The following is a 16,349-nucleotide window of genomic DNA, read 5'->3' as shown; positions in this document are numbered from 1 at the left end:
CAAAGAAAAACATTAGCTCCGTAGACACAATTGTAATTGAAAATAAAGATTTTTGTCATTGTAACTGCAGTCTGCTGCTCTGAAATAGAGATATGGTAACCCACTTACTTCTGTAGTCATGGACTGTGAAGTTTGGTTTGTTGGAAGCCTCAGAAGACAGTTTGAAGGAAAACCTTTGCCCAGCTGGTGACAAATCTTTATCTGCTGCAGTGATGGTCTGTATCACCTGAAACCAGATTAATTCTGAAGTCAGTTCACTCTTCTAAAAGAAGCAGTTTTGTAGAAGTACAAAGTGGACATCAAATGAAACTGTTGACGGTGAAATTTTGCTGGATTACTGTCATTCCCTCAATACACTGGACAGTGGAGGCAAGAAGTCTGAATTATATAACCACCAGAGAACTCAGAGAAGATCTTGCTTTGATATATCTGATGAAAATCAAAAAGATTTACTGTATATTCATGGTATTTAATATTTATTTTTTATATTAAAATACTAGTGATAGCTTTTGGTTGAATGGTTATCTTCACTTCATCTGCTACTACTTCTGTCACAGTTCCAACCCTTTAAGAGAGGGATTCTTTCTCCTCTTGTAGCTATAAAATGCACGGTAAAGGGTTGCACAGGCCCATATACTTGGAGAAAATATAAATAAAAATACGCTGTAAATAGACCATAAAAGTCAACAAACAGAATTCCAATACGTATTTCCAACACAGACATTTTGGTTTTAGAATAATTCTGACCATGATGTAATTTTTTAATCTAGAAATTTCTACTGCTATAAATAATAAGGAAAGAAAATGCAAAAGACCAAGCATTACAAATTTGAAATACCTGTCCTGGCTTGGCATTTTCACATACAGATGTCTCGTATGGAACTGAAATTTCAGGAGGAAACTCGTTGACATCCAAAACATTTATTATAACATTGACTTTGCTGGTTAATAGTGGGTTACCTAAAAATAATTTTAGAAGAAAAATGTTATATATTTGTTGTTATCACCAGTCTCCTAAGCTGTCACAAACCTATGATCTCAGTATTGTGACTCACAAAAGCCCTTGACTTCCATTAATTTATGATTTGAACTAAGAAGCAAACAGAACCAACTTCTTATCAATTTGTACCTCACTTTGATCCATTACTTTTCATAGCTTAAGGAATCAATCAGTGTGATTATGTTTATCAGAGCATAAATGGAAAAAAAAATAGTGAAGTTGTACCTGTTATTAAGGATGAAAACTTCTCTGAGATCACTTTTCACTAAGCCTGTGGAAAACACTTCCAGTGATTAAAACTTAATTCTGTTTTCCACAACTAAATGCAGAAAATCAGTATTTATTGCCTAGCCATTGTTTACATCTTCAAAATATCAAGGAGGCAAGCATAGCATACCAGTTTAGAGGACGGAGAAAGAGAGAATTATATGAAGAAAACCAAAATCTTGCTGAAAGTCATACAGAGTCAGTGACAACCTCAGCAGTGGAACATGCACAGCTATCATTCAGCTATTTGGCCAGGTTGAGGAAGGTATTTCTTTAACAGCAAAAGTGTCTGCAGGCAGCAAATACTTCTGTGCAAAAGAAATATTAAACAACAGTATGTGCCATGTTTTTTGCCACTGTCCTTTCTCTATAGATAATCTTCATCGGTGACTAGATGCATTTTATAAACAAGTTTACTCGCAAATGCCATGTCTGACAAAACAGAGACACTAGATCAACACAAAGCACATAATGCTCTCTTTTACTTTAGGCTGAGAACTCCTGCAAAATAGCAAATACATGAAAAATAGTATAACTGATGAGTCAAAAGTATAATTATTTTATCCTTTTTCACTTAAGATGAGTGGCAGAAACAGTTAACTGAAAAAATCTGTTACAAATCAGGGTGGTGGTGAATGGCAACACGGGACCATGTTCAAGAAGAAGAGGAGTTGTCTTCAATCTTGAGGGAAAAAAAAAAAAATCATAGAATGGCTTGGTTGGGAAGGAACTTTATAGTTCCAAGCCCCCTGACACATGCAGAGACACTTTCCACTGGACCAGATCGCTCAAAGTCCCTTCCAACTTCGTCTTGAACACTTCCAGGATTGGGGCACCCACAACTGCTCTGGGCAACCTGTGCCAGTACCTCAGCACCCTCACTGTAAAGAATTTATACTTCATATCCAATCCAAATCTACTCTCTTTCTGTTTGAAGCCATTCCCCCTTTTTCTGTCAATACATGCTGTTGTCAGAAGTCCAGCTTTCTTGTAGTTTCCCTTCAGGTACTGGAAGGCCACAGATAGGTCATTCCAGGGTATTCTCTTCTCCAGGCTGTAAAAGCTCAGTTGTCTCAGCCTGTCTTCATAGGAGACTTGATCCAACCTTCTGATTGTCTTCATGGCCCTCAATGGACCCTTCAAATTATTTGCATTGGGCACTTGCTTTGCAGTTTGTATAATCCCTGGCATTTCTTTTGTTTATAACTAACACAGCAGGGGGCAAAGTCTCTTCATATTGTCAATATAAAAAATTTGCATGATTTCTTCCTTATTCTTAGGAACTACTGAATGCAGTAGTAGTTTCAGGAGACCTCTGCCAAAACCAAAGGTATTCCCCCAATGATTTCCTAGTTACATACAACTATCTGCTAGATGAACTTTGTTTTACCCGTTTACAAGTATTATTTAAACTGACTGTGCTATAAACACAGCTTGTAATCTAGAAGACAATAAAAATGCACTACCCAGACCACACCCAGATCACATTTATAGTCCCTACTTATGAATTTAATAGAGAAATACTTAATATTTAATAGAGAAAATATATAAAGACATATCTTTGAATTCTTGTTCATTTCCAATTCAGCATCATCCCTACTTGCAGAATAGCTCTGTGGAAAAGGGCATTGTGCAGTGCAGTTGAAGATACAGTTTGGTCTAGCAGCTAGGAATTATATACTCATTCTTTAGGTGCCTGAAGAGCTGGAAGAAATCTAGATCACTTGTTCACAATTGAGTTGGTTTCTTTGTATAATAGGAAATTTACAAAAAACAAATCACTAAGAAGTTATTTTATTCAGTAGAGTGCAAGACCTCTATAAAAAGATCAGAAAATCCCTGAACATGTCAAATCCATGCAGCGACTGGGAGAAACAATCTGACCTAAAACTTCCCTCCTAGCAGTACTCACTGCAAAGGACACATCAACTCACATGGAGAAACTCAGGTTTTGCTTTAGATGTTTTTGTGTGTGTGTGTTCATTTTAAGGTACAACACTGAGAGGTTGAGGAGACGTTCTTCAAACAGATTAGAGATTAATGCACCACCATCAAAACACAAGCATAGCTGTTCATTTTCTTTTGGGAATATGTTCACAATGTCTTTCCAATAAAACAGTTAATGTATTCAAAATGTATGCATCATGGAACTATCAGATGATTTTGATAATTTATGTTAGACATGTCAGTTTCTTTAAGAAGTCTTTTAGGTCATATTTTTGTGAAGATGCTTGTCTAAATTATTTTTTCTGCTTTTTTGCAACAGTTTAGGTAGCAGTATGTGACCTATATTTTTAAAATTAACAAAAGGACTTTACCTTTTTTCTCCCTCAAAACCACTACAGGATAGCATGCTCTGGAAATATATATGTATATGAGTACATTTCTTACATTTATTTCTCACTGACGGTATCTGATTTATTCTCTGTGGTTCTTTGAAAGATATATTAGAGGCCAAAATCTTCTCTTCCTAAGTATTTCAGCAAACTAGAATTTTACCTTGCATAAATGGTCTGGAAAATACCAGATATGAAAGTAAACAGAATTACCAGAGCCTAAGATGAACCCATTTCAGGTTTTCATTTTGTTTATATGATTTTCTTTCTGTTTTGCACTGACATCACTTTAACTCCTTGTATGTATAAATGAAGACTGAAAGAAGATTGTATACAGCTTTGACTTCATATATAATACCAAAGACTTTTAATACTTGATGTAAACGAGCATGAAGAATTGCATTTAGAATACTATTTTGCAGACCTGACCTCCATTTTCTCTGGTTTCTGGTTGTTGTTTCTCTCAAAATCAAGTCTTTATGAACCCTGTGAACACAGTAGTGACGTACATGCTGGTATCAGTGAGTGAGTCACTAAAAGCATCTGCTTATGCCTTTTAAACCCAGATTACACAGATGAGAAGACAAACTGGTTCAATCACGAGCCTAGAAATTAAGAAACTGATTTCATGTTTCAATTTTGCCTGTAAGATGTAGGAAAATTAATTAGTTTTAATAAATTATTTTATCAACTTAATTAGTTGACATCATCTTCCCTTGTTTTTTCCTATCTGTGAGACTGACCATCCTGCTTCATTTTTTTGCTTGATTACCATCATTTGTCAATATCTTAATGGTTCAAAGCTATTACAGCAATAGAAAACATGCAACGTTCTTTGAATAATGGACTTGTGAAAACCCAAGGTATCTGAGAAAATAGATAGTGACTATTGAGGAGAACTGCTGGTTCCTTAAATTCCAGTTATGGTATGCAGGAGAAGATTAACTCCATCTTGAGATTTAAGGTGAGATTTCCTTAACATTCTCAAAATTTGGACCTAGGCATAGGTGAAATGGGAAGACAGTTTGAACAGGAAGAATTATTACTTTATTTAGACTCTTAAATTATGCCTTCAGGACAAGAAAGAAGAAGTAAGATCTTAAGCATTTTACCTATCTCCTCATTTGTAAATGGAGAAAACCACTTCTATACTAGGTAATTAGGCAGCATATGGAGGAGTTTTGAACACTTTTTTTATGATTATTTTTTTTTATGCCACTATGTTCTTATGGTAGCTCTTGGTACAGTTTTGACCTGGGGTAACCAGTGGTCATGTGGACAATGCACACACATGTGCTGGGAGTTTGTAAGGGCAGGGGCTACTCTTAAAGGATTGATTTACATGTGGGGACTCTGAAAGATAAGGTGTAGAAATAAGCTAATTCATGCTTGCTGGCCCTTGTGCTTGAAATGAATGAGAGCCATGTTTCATTTACTAGTTTGGATAGGTTCCCTGGCATCAAAAATGTTCAGAAGTGGCACCCACACAGGCTACTGTGGTGTTGATTTAGCCTAAGAATAAAAAACCAAAACAATAAGCTATAATTAAATGGAGTCAGGTAATGAAAAGAAGTACAGAGGAACTGGGAAGTGAAATGGGGAAAAACAATGTGAGTCTGAAATATCCTCTACCTGCTCATGCACTTTGTTCTATATAAAACCTGAATTTTATTTCTATAAATGGGTTAGGCATGCTCTGCATTCATTTGCCTTCATATCTGCCTCATCATCAGCATGTCTGCAGAACAATCATCCATCTCCTGCTTAAAACTATCTCCAGTCAGGGACAATTCAAGAAAAGGCAGTTTACAGAATGATCATTCAGATGTGCCTAAAAAAGTGTGGGAGGTGTAGTTGCTATTCTCTCATAATAAGAAAACAAAATTTCAGCAATAAAGTTTTTAAATAGTTAAATAGTTAATAGTTTTTAATCTGACTGCTACTAGTTTAGTTTACTTATTTACTTATTTATTCTTATTTTATAATTATATATATATCCTTATAGAGAGATAAGGTCACAAGGAGGTGAAAATACTTCAATAACAATACTGTCTGTTCTTTTCTGAAGAAAGTTTGTGCAGCTAATTTCAATACTCGGCCACCTTTTCACCAGTCATGCATATATCAAGGCACTCCTCTGTTTTATCTGTGATAAGAGATGACAGTTTTAGTTTCTATGTCAGCACTGGACAGAATTTTTTATATCAATAGTTCTTCAAATATAGCAATTTTGTCCCAATATTTTTCTTATTTTTTCCCCTCTCAAACCATTATTTTTTGCTTTTGCACAGTGTGTCATCTCAATCTTCCACCTTTATTTCTACGCTCTTTTTCAGACAATTGCACATAATGCTTTGACAGTTACTTTACCTCAAATCATCCCAAATGTTGCCAGTTACTAGTATAGTAGGGATATGGCAATTGTTGTTACCTTTATATGTAACAGTCAATGTACAAATATTTTGGGATATGCTGCAATGAAACACAGATTAGTTTGAGGTGCAGATTCTTAATATAGCAATTGATAAAATTGGGGATTTCAAATTATATACTATTTGCTGCAGCTCTGCTTAAATGTCATACTGTTATATATATGTCCATGGAAAAATAAATTTCAGGGTATTAGACATCTTTAATTACTCTTGGGAATAATAAACGGATTTAAATCAAGTTTGCTAAAACTGTTTCCTTACTGAAGGAAAAAAGCTTACAAATCTCAAATGTTCTTTGCCCACCATGAAGTCTAAATAGTTAAGCTTTAATGAAACATAGACCATGATGAGACCTTCTTTTTGCATCTGCCTGCCTTTCAGTTTCTCTGGAAACAAATTACAGCTCTGCTAGATTTTCTGTGAATATACACTGCACTTGTATCTCCATGGACTCAACCACTTCTGACAGTTTATGCTTCTCTCTCAACGTAAGTCTTTTTCAATTTATGGATAAAATTCAAGTGTTCATTTGATTGGTGTTCTCTTTATATTTTCAGGTTCCTAGGAGTGAGCCCATGGCTTTTTGAGAAAATTACAACTGAGAATTATTATTATTTTTTTTTTAATCTGAAATACTATGTACCATCTCTGCTTCCCAAATCTCCCTCTTCGTGTTAGTAGCATCTATTAACTTTTGAAGACTCGGCCAAGAAATACATTCAGTAAAACATGTTCTTTTGCTACAGAAACTTGCCTTTTCTGACACATAGACAACATAGCATGAATAAGAAATACAACAGGACCCTCTTCTACAGCCTGTTAATGTCAACAGAAAGAATTCTGCGGCCATTGCATAACTGCTAAGTGACCAAAGGACTTGTATTCAAAGTGTGAGTTACACCTAAGAGAGTTACAGTTTGACAAGACCATGAATGAGAAATCCTGCACACATGGATGGCAATGAAGAAAGTCGCAGGTACATGATATACTGGAAGAAGAGATTTCTAACAAAAAAAGAGGCTATGCAGAAGACACAAAGACAAGAAATGAAATTATCCTACCACAAATCACATAGAAGGGGTTAGGCACAAAATTTTGGGCAGAGAGAAGAGACAAGAGCAGAGATGCAGCACATAGATAAGTTCATTTAGGACAGTATATCTTAGACTTAATTTTAGTGTACTTTTTATCTGAGTATCAAATGAACTTTTATATTTCTCTGCCTTCAAAAATTGCATTGACAAATCTGTTATTTGACTAACCTAATTTTAAATGAAGTGACTTACAAAATCAGAAATCAGAACTGGAAGGCACCCATACAGATCCTCATGCTCAACATGCTGACGAAATATTTTTCATCTTCTAAGGGAACTGTGGTTACATGAGGTCTGCTAGCAAAACCTTACTAAATAGGGCTGACTGCACATCACAATTATCCTCATGAGTCTGGGAAAATTATATTCATTGAATCTTCTTAAATAAATTCTTGGCAATTCAAGCAGTCTTCACATTATATTTGCACCTGAGCATTACATTCTGAGAAAAACATCATATTAGCATATTAATTCAGTTTGTGTCATACTTACTAACTTTACTTGCAATTATTGAGAAATTGTATTGTGCTGTGCTTTCTCTGTCCAGTAATTCATTAGTAGCAATGGTTCCTTCAGTAGCATCTATTGCAAAGTAGCTGTCCACATCATTCTTCCAATCCATGAAGTATCTGTATGCAAAAAATATTACAGAAAGTAGATGCAAATGTGAAAATATTACTCATTTATCATAGCAGCAGTGTAGCTGCCTCAAGTTTTATTTTTCTCTTCACAGCTATTACCATCCTTGCAGGAAGAAGACAATAAAGAATGATTTGTTTATTTCTTTTTTTGCCGAGTTGGAGTGCTCAAGGGGAAATGGGATATAATAAAAGGTTTAGTAGTCCTGGTGTTCATATTATTTGAAAACCTTGGCGTCCCAAGAAATTGATGCACATCTTCTGTGACCCTGATTACCTATATCAGCCACTTTGGAAGCACTATACAGGCTTAGAGGGAAACAGAGAAAAGGAATGTGAAATAGGGCATCAATAAGAATGTGCCAGATCTGGTCACTTTACATCCATTTTTAGCTGCAGTGGGCTGGATATAGCCTCACAAAGAGGTGTTCGGAAGGATTTTGGCAGGCTAACAGCAAGGGAGATGGAAAAGACTGTGCTTATTCCCACACACATATAGGATCAATAAACAGCACTTTGTGAAGAATACGTACCTTTCACTGGACCTATGAGGAACAGGGAAATAGCACTGTTTTATGTTGTTTTGTTTGGTTTTATTTTATTTTGTTTTGTTTTCCCGAGCCTTTATTTGTCAAGAAGTGTGAACATAAAACAATTTTAAAACCAGAAATGTCTACTTATTTCTTATTTTTCCGTAGTGAGGAATAGAAAGCAGAGATGTACCTAAACATATCTGCTTAAAAGCAATGTGATAACCATCCAAACCCATTTCCCTTAAATGCTAATTAATTTGAAAGTCTATTTTCACATTTGATGCTACTGTTTGTAGTCATAACAGATTAATATTTTTCATGGAATTGCCACCAGCTACTAATTTCCTTTTCATTGTTCATGTCTTCATACCTTGATAGTGTTTCTCAAAAACTAGGCAGGATGAAATTGAGAAAGCCATTCGTGAGCAGTGGGCAATAAGAACAAAATGGCAGTCAACAACAAGTACATTCAGAAGATTATAATGCCTAGAGTACCACTCCTATGACACCTCATTTCATGCAAACCAATGAGAATAAGAATAAAAGTTGCTTTTTCCATCTCTAATTAGAGTAATTTATTTATTTAATTTAGAGGGAATGGAATGATAACCACTGTTTACTTCTGTAGAAGGAAGCAGTGGTAGAAAGGAGTATGTGTCATATTCACAAAGAAAATATTTCTACTTGGTAATAAGAATACTAAGAGCTCCAGAAGACTTGAAGAGTAAAAAAAAAGACACAAATAAAGTGATGTGCTCATTTGGAGACATTTTGTTCAATCAAAATCACAAAAAAATACTATCTGTAGATGAAATATTTTATTTCATCTATTGACAGGCATCGTTGCCAGTTTATAGCTTTAATTGAAAAGCCTCAGAAATGGTATTCTAAAAGCAGTATGTATCCTTTTACATAGTGGAACGGGCACGTTTTCTTGAATACTATATTATTATCTGCCCATATTTGTAGTTTCAATCTCGTTGTTCAAAATTTGCTTAACATTAAAATGATGAAAAACATAAAAACCATTTATTAGAAATATCCTTACTCTTAGATACTCTCTCAGGATAAGCAAAATTACTTTGTCTGGCTTTGCACATTTAATAAATTACAATTTCTTCCAAAATTAAATACATAGCAAAACACAAATAAATGAGTTCAAAGCATGAGAAAGTAACTTGGCTTTTATTTCCACTTAGGAAGATTAACTTTGCCTGAGTACCCTGCACATCTCAGTATGAGACAGGGAAAAAAAGTACAGGCCTTAATTCAAAGCACCATGCAGGGGATAGCCTCCTTCACTGGGAGGCTTTGAAAGTACAGGAAATATATTAAGTATGAATACTGTTGTGATTGAAGTTCAAGCATGAATATTTGTAGGATCAGATGATCAGTAGGATCTGATGCCATCAGATTCTGTCTGGAAGCATTCACACAGCTGATTAACTTAATACAGTGGCCCAGTATGCCTATTCCTAAACATAAGCATCAACAGGATTAAAGTCCACAGTAAGCACTGCAAGTCTAGCACTAGTCCACCTGGTACTTATGGCAGAATTCCTTGTGGCTTCCATGGAAATGGGAATTGGACAATTTGATAAAAGCAGCACTGTAGCAGTTCTTCCAAATTCATTGCCTTCACCTTCATTGTGTTACAGTGTGAAAACTATTATGTCATCACCATTAGCACAGTTCGTATTTTTATTTTTTAAAAATTTTACAATTTTACTTATGTTACTCTTTAGAGACATCCCTTCCTTCTATGTCTGCATGCTGCACATAAGCTTAAATTAGGCATGTTATTTCAGCTCCTCTCATTTTAAGAATCTACATATTCAATTATACTACAGAAAGGGGGAGGTATAGGTAGAATGATTGGAGATGTATTGTCTAAGACAGACCAATTTACAAGAAAAGCTGCAGACAAACATTCATTCTTCCTCCTTTCATTGGCTCTTCATGTGTAGTACCCAAGAAAACATACCTAGCAGAAAATCCTCTTACAGGCAGATCTGGACACAGAATTGCTCCCAGGTACATAAGTCTATAAAGGTTAAGAACAAATGAATGGGACCCCATCCATTTAGTCTTGATATGGAAATTTTTGTGGGACTCCCCAGGAGGAGGTCACTTTTGGCAAAGGCCCTAAGAAAATAAAGTTTCCTTTCATAGCCAGAAATCATTATTTCACCCACTGATGCTCAGTGTGCAATTTTTTATAATTAGTCTCTAAGGCCAACTGTAGACCCTGAGCTCTGGCCTTAACATGGAAGAAATGCTTTGAAGAAGAGAAGAAATGGGGAAAATGTCTCCAATCAGAAAAATCAGTAACTTTTCCAAGACAAACCCAGACGTCTGGGACATAAAGCCTGACATTTCTTGTGAGATTGGGATACACAGAGGAACACTGTTGAAATGCTGGTATTAGGACAGCTGTCTACATCTTCCAGTTATGGTCTAGCAGTTTGAAGCAACTGAGGTTGGCTTATTTGACTCCTCAGAGTGCTTCTAAGAGAGATCATGGAAAAGTGCACTAATCCTAAGAGGCATTTCCTTCCTTGAAAAGTTAGGGAGAACTTACTTGTTGATATAGGACAAAGCTGAACTATTTTTCAGAAGCCCCTAAATAGGCCTGCCAGACAGCTCTTAGTACCAAACATTGATATAGTTCATATTCACCATCAGGGAATAAATTTTGACTTATATGTTTCCCCGAATATTCTTTCCAGCAGAGTAATGTATTTCAGGGTATATTGTTGAAGGCAGGAAGCGTGTGGAAGGATATATCTTTGCTAGCACTGTCTGAGTTTTCTCAAGAATAGCTGCATTTAGACATTATGTAGGATTGAAGAGACAGAATGGAAATACTCAGTTTATAAAATTATAAGATTCAAGCCTGTAAGACTCACCCATAGTCCACACTGACTTTTCAGGAGCTCCAAGAACTATGGACACTCACCATGGCTAGATGGTGAAGTTGGATGTATGTCCCTCACAAGCTCTCGCAGAGCACTCCCATGGAAGAGGGCTCATCTTGCAAAGAGAGGGGGACAACAGCAGAGACTGAGCTGGCTCTTGCTGCAGCACGGAAGATGGCAGTTCTTGATGGAGTGCTATTGAACACGTGAGTGACAGCAGGTCATCCTTGTGAGGATAACAGGAACTGAGCCATCGAGCAGGCAACTGTAGTTGCTTCAGACTGTTATGCCATGAATAAAAGAGTTGGACAGCTGTCCTGTGCTGCTGGAGAAACCCGTGTGACAATGTGCTCTGAAGGGACAGGAGGTGGCAGGATGTTAAGGAGGCTTAGGAAGCTTAGGACTCAGGATATATTTTTTGGTCTTAAAAATGTGGAGGGGAAGATTTCTCCTGCCTGTCATGGGAAATGCTTGTTCTTGATGTTACGATCATGTAATTTAAGCCAGGAAATGAGTAAGGTAAGACGTCTAAAAGTGTGTATATTATCTAGGAAGAGAAGACTGTTTAAAACTACATTGGGAGAATTAAGGCTAAATACTAAAGACGCGAAACTCCAAGATTGACCTTAAAGAGTGCTAAAGCACAGACTCTCAGGTTTTTCTTGGGATTCTTTTTCCTCTTATTTTATATTTACATATATCTATGTACACAAACAACAGGACGGGAATGCTGGAGCAGCTGTCTCGAAGTTTGTATTCCACCACAGTCATCAGTCTCATTTTACAGAACCAAGCAAGGGAGATGGAACAGCTTCAGCCACTAGCACAGCAAAGTTCTCTTTGTTACAAAGTCTTTTAACAATTTTTTAGCCAATAGCATAATATTAAAAGCTGACAGCTGTTTTCATAGGCCAATTAATAAAGCTACATCTACATCTTGCTTTGAACAATGGTTGCTTGTAATAGCTCAAAACAATAGATAAAGCTTTATTATTAAACTTACATAGTTCTACTATCTTGGTTAATGTATTTTCCTGAGGACAATCTCTACACAGTTCACAGCCCTATTGTTTCTTGTCCTTGCATCTTCAGCATTCTTTCATTTCTCCATCCTGAGATTTGTTTTAACACAGCTTTCTGAGAGTTCTATACCTTTCCTATTGCCCACAACAGACAATAGATAAGGTGCAAGATAAACTAGGTAGTGGTAACATAAGATCAGCACAACCAAAATTAGGCATTTGAAGGTTAATGGGTTTTGATCATTGTGCCTTTGTACTCAATACATATTTCCTAAAAAAGTCCTGTTTTGTTTCTTTTTTTGTTTGTTTCTTTGTTTTGTGTTTGTTTGTTTGTTTGTTTTAACTTTGACAGGGAGAAATAACCAGGTGATAGAGGAGCTTTATAAAAATAGTTTCATTTGTCTCAACTCACACTTTGCTGATGTAAAGTACCTTGCTTACTCTAGTACCTAATGACTTAGAATACTGGCTTTTTAAAAGAAAAATATTGCATAGAAAGATAAGGGGTGAAATAAAAATTATCTGTAATACGATAGATGGCGATCTGTGTATATGACCTGAAATTGTTTAAACTGCATTCACTTTAAGTTTTATTTAAATATTAAACTGCAACTAAATTAAATTCAGGGTCCATGACAACTTGGGATATATAAATACCACCCATCAGAGCAAAAATAATAAGCAGTAGCCTAAAAACATTGGTAACATAAATGAAAGCTAAGAGAATTAGGTTGCGTATTGTGATCAGTTAAGATTTTTTTGTAATTTCAATACATAGATAATTAAATAGATGAAAGAAGTATTAAAGGAGCAATGGCAAAAGAGGTGAGGGACAAGAAGAATACAAATGAGATTCTAGCTGTGATGAGACTACCTGAAAGTCCAAAGAAATTTTCATTAGTATAATAATCATGTGCTGTGGCTTAAAATTATTAGATTTCTTCATATAACTGAATGTTGAGAATATGACACATCCACAACACAACTTTGTCCTGTCCTGGACATTGTGTCAATAGATAAATATAAAAAAAATAGAGGAAGCTTACAGAAAAGCAAGAAAAACTGTCTTATGTCTAGGAATTTCCAAATTATAAAGAAAGATTAAAAGAACTAACATATGCTTAGCTTGGATAAGAGATAAAAAAAGAGAGACAGGATAAAGGCCTACAGATAATGAAGGACTTCACTAGCAAAAAGGGGAAGGTAGGATTTTTTCAACACAGAGAAGTGAAGGGACAAAACTCGGGAAAATTTATGTGCTGTAGCAAAATCTTTCTGTCAGTGATGTACATTATGCTTCACAGCAGAGGAATGACAGAAGTGCTGTCACTTGGTACTAAAAAAGAAAGCTGGGTAATGTAATGGACACTGTGCAGTAAAGGAAATTTGTAGAAAGGTGGAATTATAATCCTTATAGTCTCTGTAATCATAAGCTCTGCTAAATAGGAAACATATAATATAGTTATATATAGTTATATATATATATATACAGTTATATATAATATATAACATATAGTATAATCATACCGATCATACTCATCATAAGGTGCAGTTACAAATATTTAAAAATATAATTATGGTTTTTGGGTCTTTTTAAGATTGCTATTATTAAAACATAGGAAAACAGAAAAATCACTCCTCCAATGAGAAATAAGAAAATCAGACTTCATGTCAAGCCTGAAAGAAATTAAAAAGTTAGAGGCTACAATGTGTTGAAGCATACAAGATATGTGTCTTCCAAAATCTCATCCTGCCACTAAAATTTCCTTTCTGCAACTCTAAATCCATTCACTGAGTTATCATTGTGTAAAACTCAAATTTATCACCATATTTACATGCATAAATATGAGAAACTCTAAGTCAGAACTTTATTGTTCTTCTCAAAGATAAGTGCTAATTACTGATTACTGGAGGCATCTTCCAGTTAACACAGAGGAGTGATTTCCATGATTTTGGTAAAGGTGTAATCAAGAACTTTTGAAATGAGTCCCCAGTGTAAAAATATTGAATCAAATAATCCAGCATAAGCTTTTCCAGTTGCTGAGGAGGTCTTTTCGTTGCAAAAAAAAAATGGTACAAAAGTACATGGTTTCCTGCTCTCAGAGTTCCAGCCAGCCATGGAACAAAGGCTTGCTGGAGAAATCAGGTGTTTTGTGTGAGCTGCTGCACTACAAGGGTACAGGGACTCATCAGCTGCAAGAATTCGTGAGTACAGTCTGCCAGGCATTTGTCTGCTTTGGCAAGTTTCTCAAATGTTTCTCAACAATGACAGATTTCTGCTTGTCCCTGTAACCCATGCATGCCTAAAGAAGTCATTAAGTTCAAACAGGTATAAATAAATTTAACAAAACATTTTATTTTCTTGTGCCAAATAATACAGTCTTTTGAGTATTTACAACTGAATAGGACTGTTAAATTTCCAGTCTTTCTCAGGGCCACAGCACTTGAAGCAGTATTATATTAATTTAGCTTATTTTCCATACCTCCTTTAGACTTAAAGATTAGCCTTGACTCTGTTTCTTGTGGTTTTCTATTAACTTGAAAATGTTGCTTCACACAGTTTTATAGGAGCAGAAATGCTGAAGAATATTTTTCTTCTCTGTGCAGCACGGTAATATGAAATAAAGTGTCATGTACTACTTGCTCAACAATAGTAGGCAGGTTTTGCATATAATTCATGTTGTCCTGTGCTAATGTAATCACAATAATTTTTAAGTTCCCTTTACACCGTACAACCCAGCAGCTATTGTGCTGTATCTATACACACTATTACATGTGTGAAATATTAGATATTTAAAAAAATAAAATTATCTTCTCTTGTGCAGAACTTCCAGTTTTAATACCCTGGGTTTAATAGTGTGATATTCTTCTTGAGGGAAGTAAATGCAGTCAACCTTACCTGTTCTCACATAAAGCCATCTGATATATTCATACCAAGAGCTATCAGAAAAATCTAACACTAATAACAGCAAAATAACATTTAAAGTTTTGTTGTAAAATTTGCCTGTCATTAACCAACAAAAAAAGATGTTTTAGCAGATGCTAGACCCACTTGGTTGCAGGGTATTTTTTGTTTATATGTTTAAAATAATTTATTAAGCCATCTCCCTTAATTGCAGCAGAAGTTTTCTGTACTTTTTGCTGAATATCTTCAGAACACTGCTGAGACATTAGAGGTCAAAACAAAGGAAACTTGGACTGGTCTGCTGTCAGATCATATCCCTTCAGTAATCTCATGGCTCATGGGTACCAAGTAGATCCCAGAAGAACCCTACCCATAGCAACACATAATTGTCTCAAATATGTTGGGTTTGTTTGTTTGTTTGGGTTTTTTGTTGTTTAGTTTTGTTTTTAGGGGGAATACTAGAAATGGAGGATAAACAATAACAAACAAGCAAGCAAACAAACAAAAAAACCCTCAATGGAGAAAACCCGGTTCTACCTGAAGTGTGAAAAGGAGTCAGCACTGCCATTCGCTACTATTGCCATAAAATCTTAACATGACATCTCTCCAAAGTGCCCAGGCAGACACAGTCACAGAAGGGCTTCTGCTGCTGTTTCAGGTTAAGTAGCTACCTCCTATCCTGAACTCCCTTCCTGCTTTGCATTAGCATTATCCTCTAGTTGTCCCAAATGCAATTTCCTTCTCAAATGAAAAGGGAGAGTCTGTAAAAATGTAGTTTGGTTTCAGCTGCTTTGTGACCTAACCAGTGTCACAAGTGGGTCATTGCTCAGTTGTGCATGCAGAACTGACCTCAAAAACCACCTCAAGTGTGATGCTAAGTTGGCATAATAAAATGCAACCAAAAATGAGCAGAAAATGTAGTTGCTCTAACTTGCCCTAAGTGCCTTTACTGTCATATAATAACACACAACCTACAAGAGGAGCATACATTGAAAGATTTAGAGGCATTGCTTTGTTCCAGGGTATCAAAAATTAGAGATGCCCATGTGGGTGATGCTATAGAAGTGGTAGAATTGTCTTTTTACCATATTACACTTGACACACCTAAAAAAAATATACCCCCAAGTTTACTGACATACTATCTTTCAGTTTAACTATGACTTATCCTTCAGCATTTCACACAAAAAGCCATATTCCTACATGA

The 16,349-nt window shown here is 35.7% G+C and overlaps 1 protein-coding gene across 2 annotated transcripts in view; it reads right to left on the bottom strand.

Annotated features, from left to right (window-relative positions):
• Positions 1-16,349, bottom strand: part of CDH12 (cadherin 12) — a 150,739-nt gene that overhangs the window by 8,518 nt on the left and 125,872 nt on the right. For both annotated transcript variants that reach the window (XM_062499222.1, XM_062499309.1), the window contains 3 exons: positions 7,622-7,758; positions 839-960; positions 109-226 (listed from right to left, as the gene is read on the bottom strand). In XM_062499222.1, the coding sequence (XP_062355206.1) occupies positions 109-226; positions 839-960; positions 7,622-7,758 (377 nt within the window). The remainder of the gene's footprint in view (positions 1-108; positions 227-838; positions 961-7,621; positions 7,759-16,349) is intronic.

The sequence above is a fragment of the Cinclus cinclus genome, chromosome 1 (genome assembly GCF_963662255.1).
Source record: "Cinclus cinclus chromosome 1, bCinCin1.1, whole genome shotgun sequence".
NCBI classification, from domain to species: Eukaryota; Metazoa; Chordata; class Aves; order Passeriformes; family Cinclidae; genus Cinclus; species Cinclus cinclus.
Note: the sequence above shows the minus strand (reverse complement) of the source record. Positions and strands in the feature narration are given on the sequence as shown.